Source organism: Caenorhabditis briggsae, assembly GCF_000004555.2.
Source record: "Caenorhabditis briggsae complete genome, chrII, whole genome shotgun sequence".
Taxonomy (NCBI): Eukaryota; Metazoa; Nematoda; class Chromadorea; order Rhabditida; family Rhabditidae; genus Caenorhabditis; species Caenorhabditis briggsae.
Genome location: NC_013486.2, coordinates 4,991,763 through 5,013,790, shown reverse-complemented (window position 1 = coordinate 5,013,790; position 22,028 = coordinate 4,991,763). Strand labels below are relative to the sequence as shown.

Genomic DNA, 22,028 nt, shown 5'->3' with positions numbered 1-22,028 from the left:
AGATATATAGGCTCAAAGTGGACGATCCGGGTGTCGTTCTATTAGAGGTTTTACGGTATATTAATCAATGAAACTACAAAATTAGGTAATTAGAGTTTATCAAAATAAACTTAAAAGAGTTCTCTGAATCTTGTAACACAGCTCCTGGACATTGTTGGGCGGAATTATGATCATTTTCGAGTGGTGGCCTAGGAACCCAAATTTTGGAAAAACTAGGCCATGTACCACCTAAATTGGAAGTTCGTATTCTGAAACGGGTATGAGCCTTTCAAACCGGTGGCCTAGAAATCCAATTTTCTAGGCCACTGGTTCCAAACTTTGAAAATCTGAAAACACCATTCAATTTCTCATGAACTCTTACCCCTAACCTGAAATTTTCAGCCTTCTAGCTCAAAGTGTCGTAAGATGTTGTGTACTGTCTTCAAACACTAAGCTACAGTAACACCACATTTTACGACACTTTGAGCTAGAAAGTTGGAAATGTTAGGGTTGGGGGTAAGAAAGCGAGAGAAACTCAATGCGTATTGGTTTTGGAAGTGGATAATTTTCCAAGCAATTAAGACTAATTAAGACCGTTTAAGCGTTAATTACCGCATTTTTGGCCATCGTCATCACTGTCCACGGTTGTCGTGGCGGTTGAACAGTCATATTCAAGAATCTCGCTTTCTCTTTGAAAATGTTTTGGGCTTCTGTAAATCAGGGGGTAATTAGAGGGTAATAAGTGACCAATTAACTCACTTAGGGAGACTTCTGAATTCACTAATCGCTCGCAAATCATGAATCGTGTCACCTCGAATATCGTTCGGACCAAATGTACACTTTCGTTCAATTCTTTACAAAGTTGAGCAGATGAGAGCATCTGTAATTTGTTAATTGTTTAATTGGTGGTGGACTAGAAAGTCAAGTTTTGGGAAACTAGGTCATGGCCTAGAGATCGAAAAAGGTAGGTCATGGAAGATTGCAAATATTGATTTTGAGTCAAGTTATAACCTATTTTCGAGTGGTGGCCGAGAAATCCAAAAAGTTAGGCCATGAGTGCCTAAACCATTTCTAGTCAATTTTACATAATTTTCAAACATTTGTCACGAATTCCCAGTAATTTTTAATCATTTTTAATCAATTTTTGGCCCATTGCTCCTTAATTACCTGTACAGTAACATGAACTGCACGACTACACGTCGGCGAGACACGATCCTCATTTCGATGGATGCCATTTTGACTGATGCACAACTCGAAAATCACTTTTCCACAAATCGGATACCATCGGAAGAATCGATACGCGAAAGCGTCCTGGAAAAGAGAAAGTTAGTGGCCTAGGAACCCAAAATTTCGTATAACTAGGTCATGCAAATAAAATTTATCAGAACACCTTTAAAAGGAGTTCCAAAACTTTGAACGCAGCTTTCAGGTCTCGAAAATTATAATTTTCAACAAAGTTATGGTATTCTGGACTAGAAATCCAAAATTCAATTTTCTAGGCCACGAGTTCAAAATTTCAGAAATCTAAAAACGTCATTCTATTTCGCATACTCTATTACCTCTTTCCTGAAAATTTCAGTTTTCTAGCTCAAAGTGTCGTAAGATGTGATGTTACTGTAGCTTGGTGTTTGCTGACACTACATCACATCTTACGACATTTTGAGCTATAAAGCTGAAAATTGCAGGATAGACGATCACACCAAGTGTCAAATCCAGAAAAAGTTGTTTTTAAAGAAAGTTATGACCCTTTGATGGCCTAGAAATCCAATTTCCTAGGCAACCAGTTCAAAACATCTCAAATTTGCAATCCCCATTCGATTTCTCATGAACCCTTACCCCTATCCTGCAATTTTCAGCTTTATAGCTCAAAATGTCGTAAGATGTGATGCGTTGTCTGCAAACACCAAACTACAGTAACACCACATCTTACGACACTTTAAGCTAAAAATCTGAAAATTTTAGGGTTAGGGTAAGAAAGCATGGGAAATTCAATGGTGATATTGATTTTTGAAAATTCAGTCTTACTCACCCGATATCCGGGCTCCGAGAGCAAGCTCAGCCCAAAATTGACCAAATTCTGTGGGAAAAGTTGTCGATTGATCCAGAAAATGAGCTCGTCGAGCAGCGAAAAGCATTCAGTGTCCGCAAGAGTTTGAACCAACGAAAAAGTTTGAGTTTTCGTCGGAAGCACCGATTCTCGGTCGTTTTTGAACGAATGGTAAGTGCGCCAGTCCAGCGAGATGTCTATTCGACCGACGGCTGAAATTCAAAAATTCGAATTCCCGCTCATTTTCGTTTTATGGAGCGCATTTACTGACTTCCATCGAAGTGGTCTCCTGTCTTCTCGGTCAGCGCTTTGTAGAGCGCCTTGTTTTGAAGCACCTCGGAGACAATCAGACGCATTGGACCACCGTAGTTTGAGCATTCCTGAAAAATGATTGATGGCCTAGAAATTGAAAAAGTTCGGCCACGGAAGTTTCCAAATTCGAAACGCTGGTTTTAAAAAAGTTAAGGTCAATTTTTAATGGTGGCCTAGAAACCCAAAACTTGAAAAGTTAGGCCATCAATATTTTGAATAGAAAAAAGAACGCTTGGCAGTTAGAGACAAGTTTTGTGAGTATCAATTTTTGTCAATTTATGAGAATTTTAAGTTGGTGGCCTAGAAATTCAGATTTTCGATAAACTAGGCCATGAACCTCAAAAATCGATAATTCGTATTTTGAAAGATTCATAACTAGTTTCAGATATCGAAAAGCTTGTTTTCTAGGAATGAAATGTTTCAAGTGGCGGCCTAGAAACCCTAATTTCTAGGCCACTGGTTCAAAATTTCTAAAATCCAAAAACACCATTCGAATTCTCAGGCCCTCTTACCCCTATCCTGCAATTTTCAGCCTCCCAGCACAAAGTGTCGTAGGATATGATGTATTGTGTGCAGACACCAAACTACAGTAACACCACATCTTACGACACTCTGAGCTAAGAAATCCAATGGTGATAATGGATTTTGTAATTTCCGAGATGTTACCTGCAAAAACTCGATAATCTTATTGGCATGTGCAGCGTCCGCGGCCGCGAATGCTCCAATATCGAATTGTGGTCGACGGGTGACCGGCTCATCGGCCGTCTCATGATGAAATCGTTCTTCGGCTTCTTGGTAGCGACGTGTCTGGAATTTTTTTTTCAATTTTCAGAATTTCAGATTTCAAGGCTCGAACTTTTGAAAACAAGCATTAATGTTGGATTTCTCATGCTTTTTTACCCCAACTCCATACTTGTAATCCGGGCCTTCGCGGGCCCTGCCTAACTTCTTTCAAAATCTATATTTTCGAACCAACTAAATCAAATATGATAGAGCTCCACGAGTACTACAAAACTGTATTATTTGGATTACTGTATCTTATCTATGAACAAAGTTACAGATCATAAAGTGGCTTTTCTCGCAGGGCCCGGCAGGCCCGGAACGGGTCTGCTTTTTTGCTCCTTTTGCTCTGTAACTCTGTTCATAGACAAGATACAGTATTCCAAATAATACCGTTTCGTAGTACTCGTGGAGCTCTATCATACCTGATTGAGTTGGTTCGAAAACATTGATTCTGAAAGAAGTTATGGCAGGGCCCGCGAAGGCCCGGCAAAGGCCCGGATTACAAGTATGCCCAACTCAGATTTTTAACTCAAAGTGTCGTAAGATGTGGTGTTACTGTAGTTTCGTGTTTGCAGACAATACACTGAATTTTACGACACTTTGAGCTAGGTGAAAATTGCAGGGAAGCGGTAAGAGACTATGAGAAATCGAATGGTGTTGTCAGATTTCGATAATTGCGAACCTGTGGCCCAGAAAATTGGGATTTCTAGGCCACCAATTCAAAAGGATCATAACTTCTCTTAAAAATGTATTTTTCGAAATCTGAAACTTTTTATGAACCTCTCAGAATATGAGATTCATGGATAGCATGGCCTAGTTTTTCTAGAAACTGGGTTACTAGGCCAACGAAAATAATTTAAACAGTGCTCACCCATCCCCGAAAATCCAAAAACATTCGAACAAGAAGTTTTGTGACAATATATTCAGCCAAAACAACATCTGACATATCATAAGAGGGTCTTTTTGACTCGTCTCCATGATCTGGACAATTTCCACTTTCTCTGATTACATCCTGATTTCCACAATCACATGCACCACCTTCTCGAGAGAAGAAACGAACGTAGTCGTGTCCATGATGCCCATTCGCTTCGAAACACACCTCACAGAGGGACATACCTGGAAGGATCATGGTAGTTTGAGCGAAAAATGTCATTTTAGGTCTTTTTTGTAATTTCCAGCTCCGAAAAAAAAAGTGTGTTTTTTTTTGAAAATTCCGATTTTCCAATGTTCTAATTTTTTTTTAAACGAAATTTCAATTTTGAAAATTGCCGAAAAATTTGGAAATCTGGACTACGGGACACATATAGTGACAGGAAAAAAGGCTTTTTTTTTTGAAAAAGTAGGAATTTTCTCAATATTTTGAGCTGTAAAAAGCAATTTTCTGGTTTTGTGGACATCTGGGCGCACTGATAAAAATACTAAAATTTGAATTTTTGTGTTGAAAAATCGGGATTTTTAACTTCAATTTTCACATTTTTCCGGTCTATCTGTGCATCCAAATGTCCGGATTTCCGCATTTTTTGAGTGAAAAAATCAACTTACAAGGTGTGAAAGCACATGTATTACATCGATATGCCACCGCTTCATTCTCCCAAATATTGTTGCATTTTAGCGAGAAATTCACTTTTGACACTAAAAAAAAAGTGTTTTGACTGAAATTTTGATTTTTATAACGTTCTTAGCACTGAAAATAGCTTTTTCAGGTGATTTTGGGCTAAAAATAAAAATGTTTCAATTTTTTTTCATCAATTTTAGTTCAAAAAATCCGATTTTCCTATTTTTCAACTCGAAAAATCGCTAACTTTTCTCCTTAAACTCCAAATACGGTTTTCCCTGAGCAATGAGCACTCGGAGCACTTCAAAGTCCTTCTCCTCAGTATACAGCCGTTTCGAGATGAATAAATCCAGAAAATCATCCAACATTTGTGCTTTGATTCTCGTTTTTTTGTCAAATTTTCTCCAATTATCAATTCCTTCCGCAATCGGATATCCGACGGATTTCAGCTCTTTTGCGATTTGTGTCCAATGGGCGACAGCCGGATAAACCATTTCCATGATAGCCAAATCGGCATCGAAATTCAGAAGCGGTGCGATGTGCCAATCGTCTTTTTTGAAATTCGGACCATTGGCTGAATTTTGGTTTTTTTTCCTATTTTTGAAAACCCATAACACTAACTTGATTTTTTAGCAGCCCCATCATAATCTTCTGGATCTGATATCGAGCCTAACGGCTCGCCAGGTGGCATTCTCTGAAAATTTCTTTCTGAAAATTGAGATGAGAAATAAGAAGAACAATTAAAAATCTTTATTTTAAAGCAAGCAAAAAAGTGAAAAGTGTGAGTGAGGAAATAGTGAAAAAAGAGAGTGGCAAAGGGAACAGACGCAGACACACAGACTCTCTTCGCCCCCATGTTATTGACATGGAAGAAGGCGAAGGAGAAGAGGAAGAACACACGCTCTTTTTCTTCAGTAAATATGAAAATGAGAGAGGAAATTCTGGAAAAGGGCATGTGACATATATTTTCTTTGATGAGATATCTGAATGTGCTCTTTCCAATTTGAAAAGCGAGGAAATGACGTTAAGGAAATGAGAAAAAATTATATGGATCACAAGGCAGCAAGAGAAAATGAGGAAGTAAAAAATTTGAGAATTGAAAAAAAAAATTGATTTTGTAAAATCAGATTTTCAGCAGTTTCTGAAACATTTTAAGGGTTTTTGAACTAATTTTTCGATTATTTTCACAATTTTTCACTCTGGAAATTAAAAATTTCCCCAAATTTAGTCAGATTTCAGGTTTTCTTTCAATTTAAAAATATTTTTCAGCTTCAAAAAAATTAATTAAATCTTCTCCGAGAGGACTTCACCAGCTTTCCGTGTCGATGTGACAAAGCTCTGTAACTCGATGCGCCTTCAATTTTTTACTCATTTTTCGAATTTTTCAACTAAATTTCTTCTCTTTAAAGACTTTTTCCCTGTTTTTTCATTGAAAATAAAATATTTCATAGTTTTCTAGACCTACCAAAAATTGTATTTCTCAATTTATTTTTCAGATACAACAAAAAAATGAACGACAAATATCCGAGAACACAAACACCTCGAGTATACGGCAAACAGGATCAATTGTTCGGACGACGCCGTTTAGAGCCAATCCTGGTGAAACAAATATCAATTTTTGGCTGAAAAAGTGATTTTTTCAGCAAATATCTTCGCCAAAAACCGAGTCTCCAACTGGACGAATCGCTCATTGGTTTCCAGAAAATCCAGATTTGCTCAGCCCACCACCGCGGGTCAATACTTGGTCTTCAGTATCGAATGATCTCGAATCGCACAAAAAGGAGTATAATAGCACATTCACAGTACGAATTACTATAAAAATTACTGTAAAATGCTGAAAGTGTGCTAAAAATTATCAAAATTTAGTTGAAAAAGTCTTAAAATTTTCAAAATGTTTTTCTTTCAATGTTAATCCACAAAAAAAATTCCAGCAAGCTCAATACAGTGAAAATTCGTCGAATCTCCCAACGAGCATGAATTCTCCATACGAAATGAAATTGGACGAAGTCAAAGACGAGCTAGAAAAAATCGATGTGAATTCAAAAAACGCGGAAGATGAGAAATCGAGAATTGAGAAGATTCGAGAAGATTGGAAAGCAAAAGAAATGACAGATCCAGAAAATTGGCCGAAATTGAAATTGAAAGAGAATTATGATGAGGACCCGCTCTATCAGACGAAGCAAAGCGAGGTAGAAGGGGATTTGAAGAGATTTAGGCATTCGAAAATGACCACGAAAACTAGTGATGAGCAATGTTCGGAGGAAGAAGAAGACCTAGAGGAAGAAGATGAAGAAGACGTTGAAGCGGAACGAGTGATTCAGGAGAATAGCAGTGAGGATAATCGATTTGAGGCATCGGAATTGATTGAATACAAGTGTCATGATTGGTGTATTGCGTTGAGAATCGATCGGCAGAAAATGGAAAATGGCGATTATCAGGTAAGGAAAAAAAAAAAGCTTTGAAATTTTTTTCTCAAAAGCTTTGAAATTTTAAAATTTTGGAATTTCAGAATTCTAGACTCTTTAAAGGAGACCAGACATCAAAAAAGTTTTTTTTCTGATATTTTGCCTAGAGAAGCGGTACAGCGCCTCTACCGGCTGAGCTACGGGGGCGCGAAGCCTTCGCAGCGAAGGCGATTTCGCCCCCCCCCCCAAAACTGTCCCCCAAACCTTTTATCTGTCTGGCCTCCTTCAAACATTCTATTTTCGAATTTTTGCCATGAGTATCTGAAAATCCCAAATTTTCTAATTCTCTGATTTCCAGCTGCTCGTCTACAGTTACAAGCGTGGCATCGAACGTCTGATCGTCTCAATTCAACAAATTGATTCACTCGGAACGTCTCTCCTCTTCAAATATCGTTATCGAGCAGACAACCAATCAATCGACGTCGTTCAAATCTATTCAGCACTTCCGTCAACCGGTCTAGTCAGTCTAAAATATCGAACGAATAAAAGCATCGAGTTGCGAATTTATGGACTTGTGAATTTTGTGGATTTCGAGAAGGATCCTGGACAGTTCTCGCATTCGACAATGATATGGACCGACGTGATTGGACCGATCTATTTGACGCCGGCAGAGAGAACAAATATTCGAAGAAAGAGTCAATATTCAGAGAAGAACCTGTTCGCACCACTCAGAATGTGTCAATTTACCGTTAAATCCGACTTTTCAAAGTAGGAATTTGGTTGAAAATCGTAGATTTTGAGTTTGACTTTCAGATTTCTCCCATAAAATTTGTCTTTAATTAGCTGGAAATGTTCTGAAATTATCTTTAAACTAACTTCATTGAAAGTCAAACGAAAAATGTAAAGAAATTCTACTGAAATTGAGCTGAAATATCTATACTTTCTAGTTTAAAAACACTAGAAACTGCTACTGAAAATCTGAAAAACAAGAATTTCAAATTCTTGGTTTTTGAAGTTTTCAAAATTTTAAATCTGAAATTCCGAACTCTGAAAATCATATTTTGGAATATCAGAGTTTCAGCTATATTTAATTTTTAGATTTCTAAATTTCAAAGTTTCAGCTCTTTGCCGAACGGAAGTATGATCAAATGGAACGTAACCGCCTATACTGCATTACAAGAAGAAGTACAGAAAGATGGCATTGGACGCAATTTCTGGCCGGCCAGAATCATTCGAATGGACGATTTGGTTGTAAAAATGAAGGTAAGTGCTGAAAATATTTAGGCCTGAAAGCTACCTAAAAAAGTTCATACCGTAAAACCTGTGTTAGAATGGCCCCCTGTAAATGGCCCCCTGTAATATGGGCGCTTCCAAGAGAAGGTTCCGAATTTCCAGAATTTCCACCACTCTTAGCAGCTCTGAAATTGAAAAATATGTGGGATTCTGAGATTGAGATATTTGACAAACTTGAAATTTTGAGAATTTCCTGTAAAAATACTCTGAAAACTCGGAAATTTCTGAATTCAGCGAATTCGACAATTTTCAAGTGAATTCAATTTTGAACTAGAAGTTTACCGACTTTAAAAATGACCGATTTTCGAAAAAATGATCGGTAAAATGAATGAATCCTCTGGAGGTACTTAGCGAATGCCCTTCTAATACAGGTTTTAAGGTATCATTTATCCTAATTTCAGATTCTTGCACGAGAAGTGAATACAAAAGAAATGCAACACAAATACCTTCAGAATAATACAAACGGTGGAACTACTCTAACCTCTCAATCGAATCGAGATCTTCGTGTCTTTTGTGGTCCTCATCTCACTGGAATTCTCAATTCCGCCGGTCCCAAATATTTCCAAGAGGGAACTATGATGGCATTCGTTGTTCCTTATTATCAGAATCGAGAATTCGCCTATTTCGAAGCGCTGATCGCTGGACCGCCCAGAGTCGTTATGATAATTACCGAAGGACGTTATCTCAGTTATACACCCAAGACATGGCCATCGAGGGTGCAAACGATGAGAGAGAAGTATAATAAGATCTGTGAGGTAAGAGAAATCGGCCTAAACGACTAGAAATGGTCAAAAATACATTAAAATTGTTCGAAATTGCCCAGAGTTTCTGCGAAATATTCCTGAATTAATCATCCAAATTTTGCTGAAAATGGCCCAGAAATTCGTTAAAAATGATCCGAACAATCACCAAGAATGGTTCAAAAATCTCTGAAAGTAGTCCAGAATCCACTAAAAAGTCTGAATTTCGATAAAAATAATTCAAAATCCACTAAAAATGATCGGAAAATTTCCTAAAGTTCGCTAAAAATTGTCCAAGAATTGTCTGAAATTCACTGAAAATTATCCAAAAATCATCCCAAAATCATAGAAAATAATTCAAAAATCACTGAAAATGGTCCAAAATGCGTTTAAAAAATTGTCAAAGAATTTTCCAGAACCCAATAAAGACAGAATAAAATTTACTAAATTTGGCCAAATTTTGGCCGCCAAAATCCACTAAAACGATCCTAAAATTGTCCAAAATTCACTAAAAATGGTCCAACAATCATGAATTTTCAAAAAATCTAAAATTCCAGACAAAACCAATAGTCCGTCCACTACCAACCAGCATGAAACTCGACGAATACCGTCAAAAATATCGTCTCGGATTCAAAGAATTCAATTTTGATTTTCAATAATTTTTGAAGCCCCGCTCACTTTTTTTAGGGCCACGCCCACTTTTTTTAAAGCCCCGCCCACATTTTCTGTACCTCCTCCGTATTCGCTCATTGTATTGTTGTTGTTGTCCATGAAAAACGCACATTTTATTAATTGTTAAACATTCTTTTACAAAGAAAAGTTTTTTAATTTTTAAAGTTTAAATTTTCATTCAAAAATTTTGTTCTAATTATCCTTAACACATTCACGCCCCTCGTTGTCGAAGGATCCTTCCAGATTCAAAACGCCAATATCGACCCATTGCTCATCGGTTGGAGTGCCTCCGTGAATGAATTTCTTCGGGATGACGAATTTGATCTTGCGGGAGCAAGGCTGGAAGTTTTAAAATTCTAAGAAATATTTTTGTGTGGCTGGACTTCATAATTTCCAAAAAATACCGGGAATTTCAGAAACCTCAAAAAAATGCTGAAATTTTTCTAAGAATTCCGAAATTTGGAATTCCGTTTCAATGATTTTTTGTTTTTGAAAAACCATAAGTTTTCCGATTCTGTGATTTTTCGATTTCTAAAAAAATGTGAAATTAGAATTTTCGAAAATTCTGAAGTTTGAAATATGTAGAAAATTTCCAGAATTTGAGTTTTCGAAGAATTTTTTGAGAAATCCGGTTTTTGGAAATTTAGCATTTTCGATAAACTCTAATGATTGAGTTTTCTGAATTTTCTATAAAAACTTATATTAAAATTTTTTTCAAAATCACTAAATATTCGTTTCTCTTGATTTTCCGATTTCAGGAAAATTCCTAAATTCGAATTTTTGGAAATTTCATAAATTCTGATTTCTGAAAAAAAATCTAAAATTCGCTAAAAAGGTACATCATCTGATAGAGAGAAAACGAAATGACTTTAGTGAGAGACGCAGGCAGTTAGAGTGTCTCGTTGTCTGCGTCTCTAGCCTCCCAGCCTTCAAATTGACATTTCTCGGCTTCTAGTATGGCTAGAAAAGTGGTTTTTTATGCAAAATACTTCAAAGTTCCTAGACATTACCTCAGCAGTAAATATTCTAGAAATTTTGAACTATTTCGCGACAAAAATCACTTTTCTACGCCCACTAGAAGCTGAGAAATAGCTATTCATAGGCGCACACAACGAGACACTCTAACTGTCTGCGTCTCTTCATAACTTCAAAGCACCATATCACGGGTTCTAGAAGAGCTAGAAAGCTAGTTTTTGTTTCAGTAAACTCACAGTTTGCTCATCTTTACACTCGTGCCAAATGTAGAGAACAGGATCAATGGAAGTCAATTCATGAGTGGATCCAGTCAATGCAAATGCGCCATCCTCGCCAGTTCTCTTCTCATCCAAAGTGTCGTCTGGATCCGGCCCCGTATCGATATCCACAATTCTGACTTTTGTATTATTTGCAAAAACAGTTCCACATTTGAGAACTCCCTTCACTGCGACACCTTGTTTCCGCATTGCAACGGCTACTCCGATGAGAAGGAGCACACATAGAACCAACTTCATTTTTGGTTCTGGAAGAACTTAGAACTTTTTTTAAAAATACAGCGGGAGTAAAAAAAGAAGAGACAAGAAGAGTGTATACGTTATCGGAAACAAAACACAGCAAGCACTCTAGTAGAATAACCCACTTAACTTTTGTATTTGAGCCCATATATCTCGTTTCCTGTAAAAGATATCAATCTCGTTTCCTGTAAAAGATATCAACAAGTGGTCAACTGACAAAATGTTTACCATATTATCAGAAGCGTTTTATCAGTTGATCACTTTTTGATATTTCTCACAGGAACTGAGATATCCCAGCTCAAAGTTTATAGTGTTCTAACATTTTCAGTGAATGCTAGTCAACTTTGGAGCACTATAATACGTCCAGAATTTTTGGATTTTCTTGGAACTTTTGGAGTATACTGAACAAAGCAAGTACTTCATTTTTGTAATTTACAACTTTTTTCTAGCTAACTTTAAAGGTGCATAACTCAAAAACTACGGTAGCTCGAAAAAAGTTGTTAACTACAAAATTAAAGCTCTCTTTTTGTTTAGTATTATCTGTCATTTTCAGACAAATCTAAAAATTATAAACTACTTTTGTAGGACTTTGAAACCGGTTAATTTTCAGAAAATCCAAGTATAAGGATTTTTAAATATTTTTTTTCGGTTTTGGGTAATGTAAGACGCTTATTTTTAACTACAGTATACTGTTTGCAATTGAGTGCGTTTACATCAATGTTAAGAAAAAATAGCAAGATCAAAAGTTCAAAAAACGTCCGGTACTGTAGCTGGTGGCTAATCAACCACGTAGCTAATTTGGCACGAAAGGTTCTAAAAGGAAAAATTAAAGCTTTCTAGAAAATTCTAAAGGAAAAATTAAAGCTTTCTAGAAAATTTCAGAAAAATAATGATGAAATTTCGAAGCACCGAAAAAGCTGAACTGATCGCGCCTCGCCGCGACCACAACAACACAAAAGTATTGGTGTTTACTTGAGCGAAAAAAGAGAAAAAGATAAGAGAGGTACGAAACGAATTGAAAATAAGCGAAATAGTACAGGCTAAGTGAGAGACGCAGAGAAAAACTGATAACGCTCTCTCGATCAGTGTTTTGTTATCAAATAGTGAGGATGGGGGCTAAGCGAGAAAGAGAGTTTGAAAGTGTAATGCATCAAGAAATTGGCACGTTTTTGATTGGTAGTGTTGAGAGGAGGCGATGGAATAGAACATAAAAACAGATAACAAGAGAAGGAATCAATTGAACGAGAAGGAATCATTGAGCATTATTATGGGGTGATGCTTAGGGGGAAAACTGAAAATATTGTTGATTTTGAAAGGCTGTTCAGATTTGACCCGAATTTACTGTCGAATTTACTGTGTCTTTAATGACCCTTCGAACTTCCGGCTTAGAGCCTCTGAGTTGATTTATCTCATTACATGTAACAGATAGCAAAAGGTAGTTAACTTAAAAAAGAATTGTTATATTATGACAAACATTCTGTCGGTTGACCACTTTTTAATATCTTCTACAGGAAACAAGATAATTGAGCTCAAAGTGTAAGTAGAGGGTAACATTAAGGAGGGATCTTCAACTTTGACCCAATTTATCTTGTTTTCCGTATGATATAAAAATATCGTCAAGTATGAAAATTATTAGCATATTATCAGTAACATTTTGTTAGTTGACCACTTTTTGATATCTTTTGCAGAAACCAAAATAAATTGGCTCAAAGCTAAGAGACTCTTCTACCACAGGCGTGTTTGATGGTTGCTGGCTTAAATGAATCAGTTACGAAAGAGAAAAATGCATTTTCGGCCGCAAACTTCAAAAATGAAGCAAACAAAAATGAAGCAGATACGCTTCTGAACGAAAAAATTTCGATAAAAAAAACGATTTCAGAAAATTGTGATCTGAAAGATTCTTAACTGCATTTTTCATATCCCTTCCTCTTTAAAGGGGCCAGACATAAAAAAAAAGTTTTTCTGATATTTTGCCTAGCGAACCCCCATGAGGAGTTGAACTCATGACCGACAGCTCAGGGGTACAGCGCCGCTACCGTCTGAGCTACGGGAGCGCGAAGGCGCCTGCCAACCGATGGCCTACATATCCGCGCTGCGATTTCGTCCCCAAACGGCTCTTTTCTAGTTTAGAGGTCCCAAAAAAGAATAGAGGTCCCAAAAAAATTAGAGGTCCGAAAAAAAATTAGTGGTCCCAAAATAAAATAGAGGTCCCAAAAAAGTTTAGAGGTCACAAGAAAAAATAGAGGTCCAAAACTAGAATGCGAATTGTGTAAAAAATTAAAGTTTTGAGGTCTTATAGCAAAATAATTGTTGATGATATAGTTTATACTTCTAATAGGCTTAGGAATGCATATTTTCTGACAATTATCTAAGCCTGACCTGTGAGAGACATCATAATCACGGAGTCATTACTGTATTGCCGAAATTTTCCTCATATGTAAATTGTGGTTCATCAGCAAGATGCAAGAGAATTGGAAGTTAAATTGTTAGGAGTAGTCATATCATCCTATAAGGCCCAAAACTGAAACTACTCACACATTTAAAATACTAGTACATTATTCCAATATCTGTGCGTTTTCAAATTTTGGACCTCTAAACTTTTTTGGGACCTCTAATTTTTTTTGGGTCCTCTATTTTATTTTGGGACCTCTAATTTTTTTTCGGACCTGTAAATTGTTTTGGGACCTCTAAACTAGAAAAGAGCCCCCCCCCCCAAACTGTCCCTCAAAATTTTTGCTGTCTCGCCTCCTTTAAGGCCTCCAAAATTTTACAAAAGAAAAGTTTATCGAACTCAAAGTTATGCTCAAATTCTTGAAAAGCAGTGCATGAAAAGTAGTCGAGGCGCTGTGATCTGAATTTTCTCCCAATTTTCTTATCGTTTTTCAAAGAAAATCCAAAATCAGATACTTTATTAACCAAAAAGAAATTCATAAATTCCTGAATTAGAAAACAATAAATAGCTCCCGAAGTCTCCAAACATCTTAGATTGGATGATTGAGCAAGAACTGCTGAACAGCGTAGTACATTTGTGGAGCTCTCCATTGTGGTGCCATGTGTCCTGCTCCACGGATCGTAATGAAGCTGAGCCCATCGAAAAGTGTCTTGAATCCGGCGATTTGTCTGTCGTACTTCCATGGAGTCTTTTTGAGAGTTCTACGGATTCCGAGCTGATCGGCGAACTGTTGTCCCATCATGAAGTTGCATGCCATGTCAGTGTCTCCGTAGTACAGAAGAACCCGCACGTGATTCTTGACGATCTTCTTGATGAATGGAGTCATGTCGGTGTACTGCTTCTGGTAGGTGGTGGTCACCTTGTCGCTGAAGAAAATGTTTGTAAAAAAGTAAAAAAATAATTATGGAAACGTATATTTTCCGAAAACTTTTCTAGCTTACCTCTTTTCAGCCTTAAAGTTCAGCTTCAAGGCCTTAAAGTATACAGTACCTATTTATGAATTTCACTTACTTCTAGTTGAAAATGGTAAACTTTGGATGTCTAAAAAGTATAGTTGTTTTCAAAGAAAAAGAATGAAACTTTTAAAGTACAGTAAACAAAAAAAAACAGAGCTTCAATTTTGTAGTTGACATTTTTTTGTACGAATTCATTCGAATTAGATAAATCGCTTGAAGTTGTGAAGAAGTACTTTCCACTACAAGTCAAGTTAACTCGGTTCTTAAAAGAGATATTAAAAAGTGGTCAATTGACAAAATGTTTATCATATTATCAGTATCATTTTATTAGGCAAACACTTTTTGATATTTTTGATATGAACCGAGATGAATTGGCTCAAAGTTAGAGATTTGGGGGGACATTCGCAATATTAGAGCTCAAACAGACACAACTAAAATGCTCCTCACTCTCTCGAAATTTGGCTTATTCTTTTAAACAAACATTTGTTTCTAGAAAATTTTAAGAGCTCCAAATTATATTTTTAAAAATTTGACCTAATAGTTCTTTTCTCCCAAAATCTCACCTGCAGATATCCCACTTTCCAAGGTTGAATGGAATATGAATGGCCTTGCGGACCTTTGGATCATTCATGTACGAGAGCATCTCGGTGTCATTGAGGCATGGAACGTCGGCGGTGAGTGGCTTCTCGGACTTATTCTAGAAAAAAAGCTACTCAGTCTCATACATCTGAAAAAAAAAACTCACCTTCAAGAACTTGTAGAGCGATGTCTTAGTTTGATTCTTCAACTGCTCATCGAACTTTGCCATGACTGGAGCAACACCTCTCAACATATGTCTCATTCTCTTGCTGTTAATCGATGGGTTTGGATCGCAATCTCTGTACAAATCATATGGGTTGAGGCCTCCAAACCACAAGAATTGGAAGATGTCCTCAACCATAGTGGCACAGTGTCCAGACACCTGGGTAAGATCACAAGAGTCAATGCATCCAGAGCAGCAGTCTCTCTCCAAAGTGTTCCAGATCTTCTCATCAATCAATCCATGTCCATAAGCGAATCGGACAGATGTGTCAATGTTCAACTTCTCGTTCACATATCCATTTCCAAGAGCCATTCCCTTCAAATTGATTGGGAAGTCCTTTTGTCCATCGACAATTCTGGCAGTCAAGGTTGGAACATAAACTCCTCCGTAGGACTCTCCCATGATGAATGTTTGATGATGACGGAATTGTGGGAATTCGGTGAAGAATTGTTTGACAGCTTCGTAGTTCTCAAGAGATGTCAAGTCGTCATTGGTGGTGATGTTTCCGTCGGTGGCGTAGGAGTATCCGACTCCAGCTGGCGATTCAATGTAGACAACTGAAGCCATCTTGTTCCACGAGTACTCGTTTTCTCTGAGGGTCTTTCCGTCCTCGTTGGCAACGTATGGTCCCATTTCGTTGAGAAGTCCGTCAAGGGAAGAGCATCCTGGACCACCGTTGAACCAGAAGATCAGTGGATCGGCAGATGGGTCGTTTTGGGATTCCACGAACCTGAAGAACATAGTCTATCTGCCGAAAACTTGAGAACGTCTGAGGAACCAGCGGCGAAAACAATATGATCCAAACTGGAACATTCTGGAAGCTTCGAGGAATCGATTCTAGGAACTGGGCTCAGAAAAAAAAGAAAGGATAGTCTAGAAGCTTCTGGGATGCTCAAGTTTAGGGATATATGATTCGAGAGTCTTCTACTCACCAGTAATGCAAAACATGGTTATCCGAAACCTGGAAGAATCCCGAATAATGCTTGAAGTTTGGCTCGAAATCCAATCCTGGCAGGTCCTTGATCTCCTCTCCACACGTCAGTCCGACGATGAACGCGAGAAGCAGAAGGGTCTTCATACCTGAAATAAGCCAGAAAATGAAAGATTCTGCAAGGAAGAAGAAAAATCCACAGAGTGTGTCTGAGACAAAGATCGGCGCGCGGTGCAAATGGATAAAGAGGGCGGAGTCTTCGAGGAGAAGAGTGGGCGGAGCTTAAGATGGCAAGAAAAAGGGCAGAGTGAGGGCGATGGCAGATGGTTGAGCAGGATTTTGAATTTGGAGAAGACACGGATAGATCAAAGGATGAAAGGAAGAAATTGATAGAGGAGGAGTATCAAACTTCACAAAGACACCAATCTGAACAAAGTCTAGGCCAGAGATGAGGATTATGAGAGGGATAGGTTGTGAAAATTTAGAAAGGGCTTCTAGAATTTGGGCCAGCTGCCGGCGGGTGGTCCAGGATGTTCTTTTTTTTGACGGACTTCACAATACGAAAAAAACTCAGAAACTCAGAATCACAGAATTAAAGAATCTTGAAAATTTAAAATCTCAAAATCGTAGAATCTCAGAATTTCCAGCGTTTGGAATCTCAGCATCTCAGGAAAGAGATTAAAAAAAAATTCAGTTTGGAAATTTTATGGAATTTCAAAACTTCCGATTTTGGAATTTTAAGAATGTCAAATGAATTTTGCGGGTTTTTTTAATTTTGGAATTTCCGCATTTTTTTTTCAAAAATTTGAAATTCTGACGAATTTTTTTATTGCTGCATTTTCAAATAATCTGAGAATCCCAGAATCTCAGAATTTCAGAATTTCAGAATTTCAGAACTTCAGAATTTTAGAATTTCAGATTTTCAGAATTTCAGAATTTCAGAATTTCAGAATTTCAGAATTTCAGAATTTCAGAATTTCAGAATTTCAGAATTTCAGAATTTCAGAATTTCAGAATTTCAGAATTTCAGAATTTCAGAATTTCAGAATTTCAGAATTTCAGAATTTCAGAATTTCAGAATTTCAGAATTTCAGAATTTCAGAATTTCAGAATTACGAAACTTTAGAACCTTAGAATTTCAGTTTCTTAGAAATTTAGATTTTTTGAATCACACAATCTCAAAATTTCAGAATCTCAGAATTTTAGAATTTCAAGATCTCAAAATTAGAAGCTTAGAATCTCAGAATCTCAGAATTTCGGAATCTCGAAATCTCAAAATCTAGATAGTGAGAATATGAGATTCTCAAAATCTCTGAACCTCCAAATCTTAAAATCTATTTTCAGATTGGAGGACAAAGTCCAAAAATCACTTTTCCCTCAATTTCCTTTTTTCTGGAACATTCTTCCATCCCCTTGTGACCACTTTTTCCCATCAAAAAAATTTGTTATCATCTTGATGTTGATAACAGAAAAAAGTTTTTGAGGGGCTCAATTCCGATATCACCCCACTTTACAACACACATTTCGATAAATCAAATCGAGAAGAAAAAGTCGAGAGGAAAAATACAACTTTTTATTCTTGCAAAAAGACACCGAGATGCGGACCTTCTCCAGTGATTGATTGGGGTCACAATTGATCAGTGACTGGCACCACCGGCGAAATCAGTGATTATTGAGACCGCTGTCCGTGTCGGTGCCGAACACAACAAAATGAACTTCGGTGGTGGTGAGGATCACGAATTTCTGGAAACAGAGGCGTTAGGAGTATCTTGAGCCACTTTGAGAGCCAGTTTATCTTGGTTCCTGTGAAAGATCAAAAAAGCGTCAACTGATAAAATAATTGTGCATTTATGTTTTACATTTTGTTAGTTAATTGCTTCTTGATAACTTTTACAGGAAACGAGACAGATGGGGTTAAAAAATGAGGTGTGTGCTGAATAGATTTTCGGAGTTTAGAATTTTCGAAAAAGCGAAAATTCTTCAAATAAACCGGAGGATGCACCGAGTAGGGGTACAAAATCTACAATTCAAGTTTACAAAATTTTCGAAAAAAAAATAAATCAAATTTTATACCCTACTGGAACCTAAGTCAACTGTGTATTGTGTTAATTTATTAATTTTTGAAATCTCTTACAGGAACTGAGATGATACGAGTCCAATAATACGATTTAATAACTACCTGTGGATGTGTATACAGAAGTTTGCTGCAATGGTTCAAGTAGGTTGTGAATAGTTGATCACGGTATTTTCTTCTGAAATGAACCTGATTTTTCTTCTTGTGATTTGAAAATTTGAAAATTTGATTTTAAAAACCTAATGATGGGTTCTTGAGGGCAGGAATTTCAGATTTTTGTATTTTAAGTCACCAAAAATTACCCATTAGGCCTCAATTTCCACACAGATACCACTCCGGCAGCTGTCAACGAATACAAATTGGTTTCATCGCATGCCACGTCTACAGTGTATTCAGATGACCCGAAACATAGCTGGTGCGATGGAGATCTGGAATTTTAAGATTCTAAAGTTCTGAATTTCTGAATTTCCGAGTTTTCGAATATCCGCATTTCAAAGTTGCAAGATTTCCCAGAACTTCATATTCTGAGATCCTGAATTTCATATTTTCAGACTTCCCCACTTCGGTTTATTCATTTCCCAAATCGAGCAAACTTGGGATTTCCTATCAAAAATCATCAACCGATTTTCTCCAAATTTTCGAGCTTCTCCACTTGAAATCGTCTGAAATTTCTGAATTGTTTTTCAATAAAATTTTTTTCTACCTTTTCTGTCTCATAAGTTTCATAATCCAGTGGAGAATCCACTCCAAAACTTGCCAAAAATTTTTGAGAAATCAAAAAAATCCGATTCTCAATTTGAAAACCTGCCAAAATCGGATGAAGCAACGGTGAGCTTTCGAGGATTCTGGAACGTTCATTTTTTCTGTTTTTGGTGTCCTAGAATCAAAAACTCACTTTTCATTTTTCTCCAAATTAAAAACGATGCCAGACGAATTTATAAAACAAAGACTTCCATTTAGCACCATTAGCGAAACAATTTCTGGAAATTCGAAAATCTGAAAATTTTCCAAATTTTCGAATTCCAAAACTAGAATTTTCGATGGAGAGTAGAGCTGAAAATTTGGTTTTAAAATTCTCAAAAAAGTTTTTTCTTGAATTTACCGCCAAGAAATGATGACTGGAAAAGATGCGGACTTTTTCATGTTTCGCAAAACAATTCTGCTGAATTTCATGATTTATACTTTTCTGGAAAAATAATGTTTAACAAATTTTCAAATTTGAACAAAGTTGCCTCACCAATAGATTTTTAAGTGATCTCAATTCGATAAAATATCGATTTTGTTCGGAAATTTTGAGAAGGAGAATGAAGATGTTCTGAAATTTGAAATACTTGAAAAACAAGATTGCAGAGTTTGTTAGTTTCTGAAAGTTGAAAAACATTTAAAAATGTTTTTTCAAGTTTTCAGATTTTTTTGAAATTTATAAACTGCTTATTTTTTGAACTTTTAAAAATGAGTTTCACAATTTCAAAAGTTCTGAATTTTTGAATTTCCCAATTTCTGAAGTTTTGAGATTCTGAATTTTCGAATTTCTAAGATTTTTTATTTTTTCTGAGATTCTGAGATTCTGAGATTTTGAGATTCTGAGATTCTGAAATTCTGAGATTCTGAATTTCAAGTTTCTGATTTTCTTGGAACTCTCGATTTCTGAATTTTCGAGAAGTATTTTTTGAATGTCTGACTTCTTGTAGAATTTTAGAATTTTTCAGTTTCTGAAATTATCTGTAACTTTGGAGACATGGAATCTCTAAATGTTGTGTTCTTCTAATCAATATTCAAATAATCCGTATCCGATTTCACGGTAGCATAGCTTTTCTTTGATTCTTCCGAATTTAGAATAAATATAAAATCGTAAACTGAAGAATAGATTTGAGAGAGAACGAAGAGAAAACGAATTCGTGAAAGTGAATGGAACTTTCTTTGCGTCTCTCTTGGATTCACACTATTTCTCGTTTCCGAAGATTCTCGACATCGCCAAATCGGTTGAAAATAAAAAGGAAGGAGAATACGAGAGAGAAAACTCCCTTTTTTCTTCTGTATATGGTCATTTTTGGAGACATTCGAGAGAAAAAAAGAGAGGTTATAAGAGACGATTAATTTTATTAATTGCGTTGTTTTAAAAATGGATTTTCTAATTTTTACCAATTTTAATACTTGAGTTTCTGATTTTTCATTTCTAGTTGTTTAAGTTTTTCGGAACTTTTAGGAATGTTCGGAATGTTGAAAATTCCGATTTAAAAATTCGAAATTTCGGAATTTCCTATATTTTTTAATTTTTAAAGGAATTTTTTTAATTTTTGAAATCTCTAAATTTTGAATTTTTGTTCAAAACTTATTTGCGATAAGCAATCTTTAGATTTATATATGAGTCATTTTCTGAAAATGTTGAATCAGAACCCTTTTTCCAAGGGTCAAAAAACTTCAACTTCCCAAAAAAGTTTTTAAAAAAATTTATAGTGTTCAAAAATGCAATTTTTTTTCTTTTTTTTCGATCTTTATCTCTCAAAAAATTATTAATAAATATGTCAAAACTGTTTGTTTTTCTTTTCCCTCTTTCCTTCTCTTTCTTCCCCCGATTTGCTATTTTTTTAATTTTCTTTCCCATCGAAAAGTTTCTTTGATTTTCTAACATAAGATTAACCCTTTTATTATTTTTTTACATTATTTTTTTGAAAACTAACTCTTTGAAAATTCATAAAAATGTATGAAATCTATATTTTCAATACTTATGGTTAGAAGCTATTTTTTCAAATTGAAGCATTGAGAAAACTTTTTTTCAGCCAAGCAGAAAATGCAATGACCCGTCTGAAATTGGCGTTTCGAACCATTCTAGTCCCTCTGTTTTTTGTTTATTTTTTCCTGCATATCGGTTTCACAACATGGAAATTGTTTCAAGTGGATAACACTAGAATTGGTTATGAGGTGAGCGACTTCTTAAGTTCGGAAATTCAAAAAATTAGAAGACTCAAGTCTCCAAAATTCCCAGATTCTTAGGGCTCTGGAAGGTCATCAGAATTTCGAATTTCTAGAATAATGTGGAAATTCCAAACTTCCATAATTCGAAAAAATCAAAATATTCCGAAATTCGATAAAATTCAAAACTTTGAGAAATCTTTGAGAATCCAAAATCTCAATCTTTCGAAATCCCAAAATAATCTCAAAATTGTCAAACTCAGGAATTCGATCTAGATAAGCACAAAACCTGAAAATTTCGAAAAAGTCCTGAAATTCCGAAACTCGATAAAATTCCGAAATCGCGAAATTCAGAAAAAAAACCAAAAATCGAAAAATTTTCAAAAATTCCGAGAAACCAGAAGTTTCAAAATTCGAAAAATTTGAAATTTCACTTTCAGCCATACTTGTAATCCGGGCCTTTGCCGGGCCTTCGCGGGCCCTGCCATAATTACTTTCAGAATCTATATTTTCGAACCAACTAAATCAGGTATGATAGATCTCCACGAGTACTACAAAACAGTATTATTTGGATTACTGTATCTTATCTATGAACAAAGTTACAGATCATAAAGTGGCTTTTCT

The 22,028-nt window shown here is 36.1% G+C and overlaps 6 protein-coding genes across 6 annotated transcripts in view; 2 read left to right on the top strand and 4 right to left on the bottom strand.

The window, feature by feature from the left end:
- Window positions 1-5,367, bottom strand: part of CBG04283 — a gene marked incomplete at both ends in the record, with an annotated part of 15,794 nt that extends 10,427 nt beyond the window's left edge. The window contains 10 exons of the mRNA XM_045242037.1: window positions 583-689; window positions 739-859; window positions 1,147-1,290; window positions 2,009-2,238; window positions 2,298-2,472; window positions 3,005-3,145; window positions 3,993-4,237; window positions 4,664-4,753; window positions 4,924-5,250; window positions 5,298-5,367. Of these exons, the coding sequence (XP_045092631.1) occupies window positions 583-689; window positions 739-859; window positions 1,147-1,290; window positions 2,009-2,238; window positions 2,298-2,472; window positions 3,005-3,145; window positions 3,993-4,237; window positions 4,664-4,753; window positions 4,924-5,250; window positions 5,298-5,367 (1,650 nt within the window). The remainder of the gene's footprint in view (window positions 1-582; window positions 690-738; window positions 860-1,146; window positions 1,291-2,008; window positions 2,239-2,297; window positions 2,473-3,004; window positions 3,146-3,992; window positions 4,238-4,663; window positions 4,754-4,923; window positions 5,251-5,297) is intronic.
- An 818-nt stretch (window positions 5,368-6,185) lies between these two features.
- CBG04282 lies at window positions 6,186-9,773 on the top strand (the record flags this gene model as incomplete). Its single annotated transcript, XM_002630306.1, has 7 exons — window positions 6,186-6,275; window positions 6,320-6,478; window positions 6,608-7,114; window positions 7,440-7,849; window positions 8,203-8,344; window positions 8,776-9,129; window positions 9,672-9,773. The coding sequence occupies 7 exons, from the start codon at window positions 6,186-6,188 to the stop codon at window positions 9,771-9,773; spliced, it is 1,764 nt and encodes a 587-aa protein (XP_002630352.1).
- Window positions 9,774-9,978: 205 nt separating this feature from the next.
- Cbr-ttr-41 lies at window positions 9,979-11,276 on the bottom strand (the record flags this gene model as incomplete). Its single annotated transcript, XM_002630305.1, has 2 exons — window positions 9,979-10,125; window positions 10,998-11,276. The coding sequence occupies 2 exons, from the start codon at window positions 11,274-11,276 to the stop codon at window positions 9,979-9,981; spliced, it is 426 nt and encodes a 141-aa protein (XP_002630351.1).
- Window positions 11,277-14,257: 2,981 nt separating this feature from the next.
- CBG04280 lies at window positions 14,258-16,564 on the bottom strand (the record flags this gene model as incomplete). The annotated part of the gene is made up of 4 exons (XM_002630304.1): window positions 14,258-14,594; window positions 15,248-15,381; window positions 15,430-16,216; window positions 16,419-16,564. The coding sequence occupies 4 exons, from the start codon at window positions 16,562-16,564 to the stop codon at window positions 14,258-14,260; spliced, it is 1,404 nt and encodes a 467-aa protein (XP_002630350.1).
- A 2,319-nt stretch (window positions 16,565-18,883) lies between these two features.
- On the bottom strand, window positions 18,884-20,539 carry CBG25518 (the record flags this gene model as incomplete). Its single annotated transcript, XM_045242036.1, has 6 exons — window positions 18,884-18,935; window positions 19,053-19,153; window positions 19,195-19,336; window positions 19,387-19,487; window positions 19,594-19,677; window positions 20,435-20,539. 6 exons carry the CDS (start codon window positions 20,537-20,539, stop codon window positions 18,884-18,886), a joined length of 585 nt encoding a protein of 194 aa, XP_045098293.1.
- Window positions 20,540-21,287: 748 nt separating this feature from the next.
- The window catches only part of CBG04279, a gene marked incomplete at both ends in the record, with an annotated part of 6,533 nt that continues 5,792 nt past the window's right edge, over window positions 21,288-22,028 (top strand). Inside the window, one exon of the mRNA XM_045242035.1 lies at window positions 21,288-21,405. Coding sequence (XP_045092630.1) covers window positions 21,288-21,405 — 118 coding nt within the window. The remainder of the gene's footprint in view (window positions 21,406-22,028) is intronic.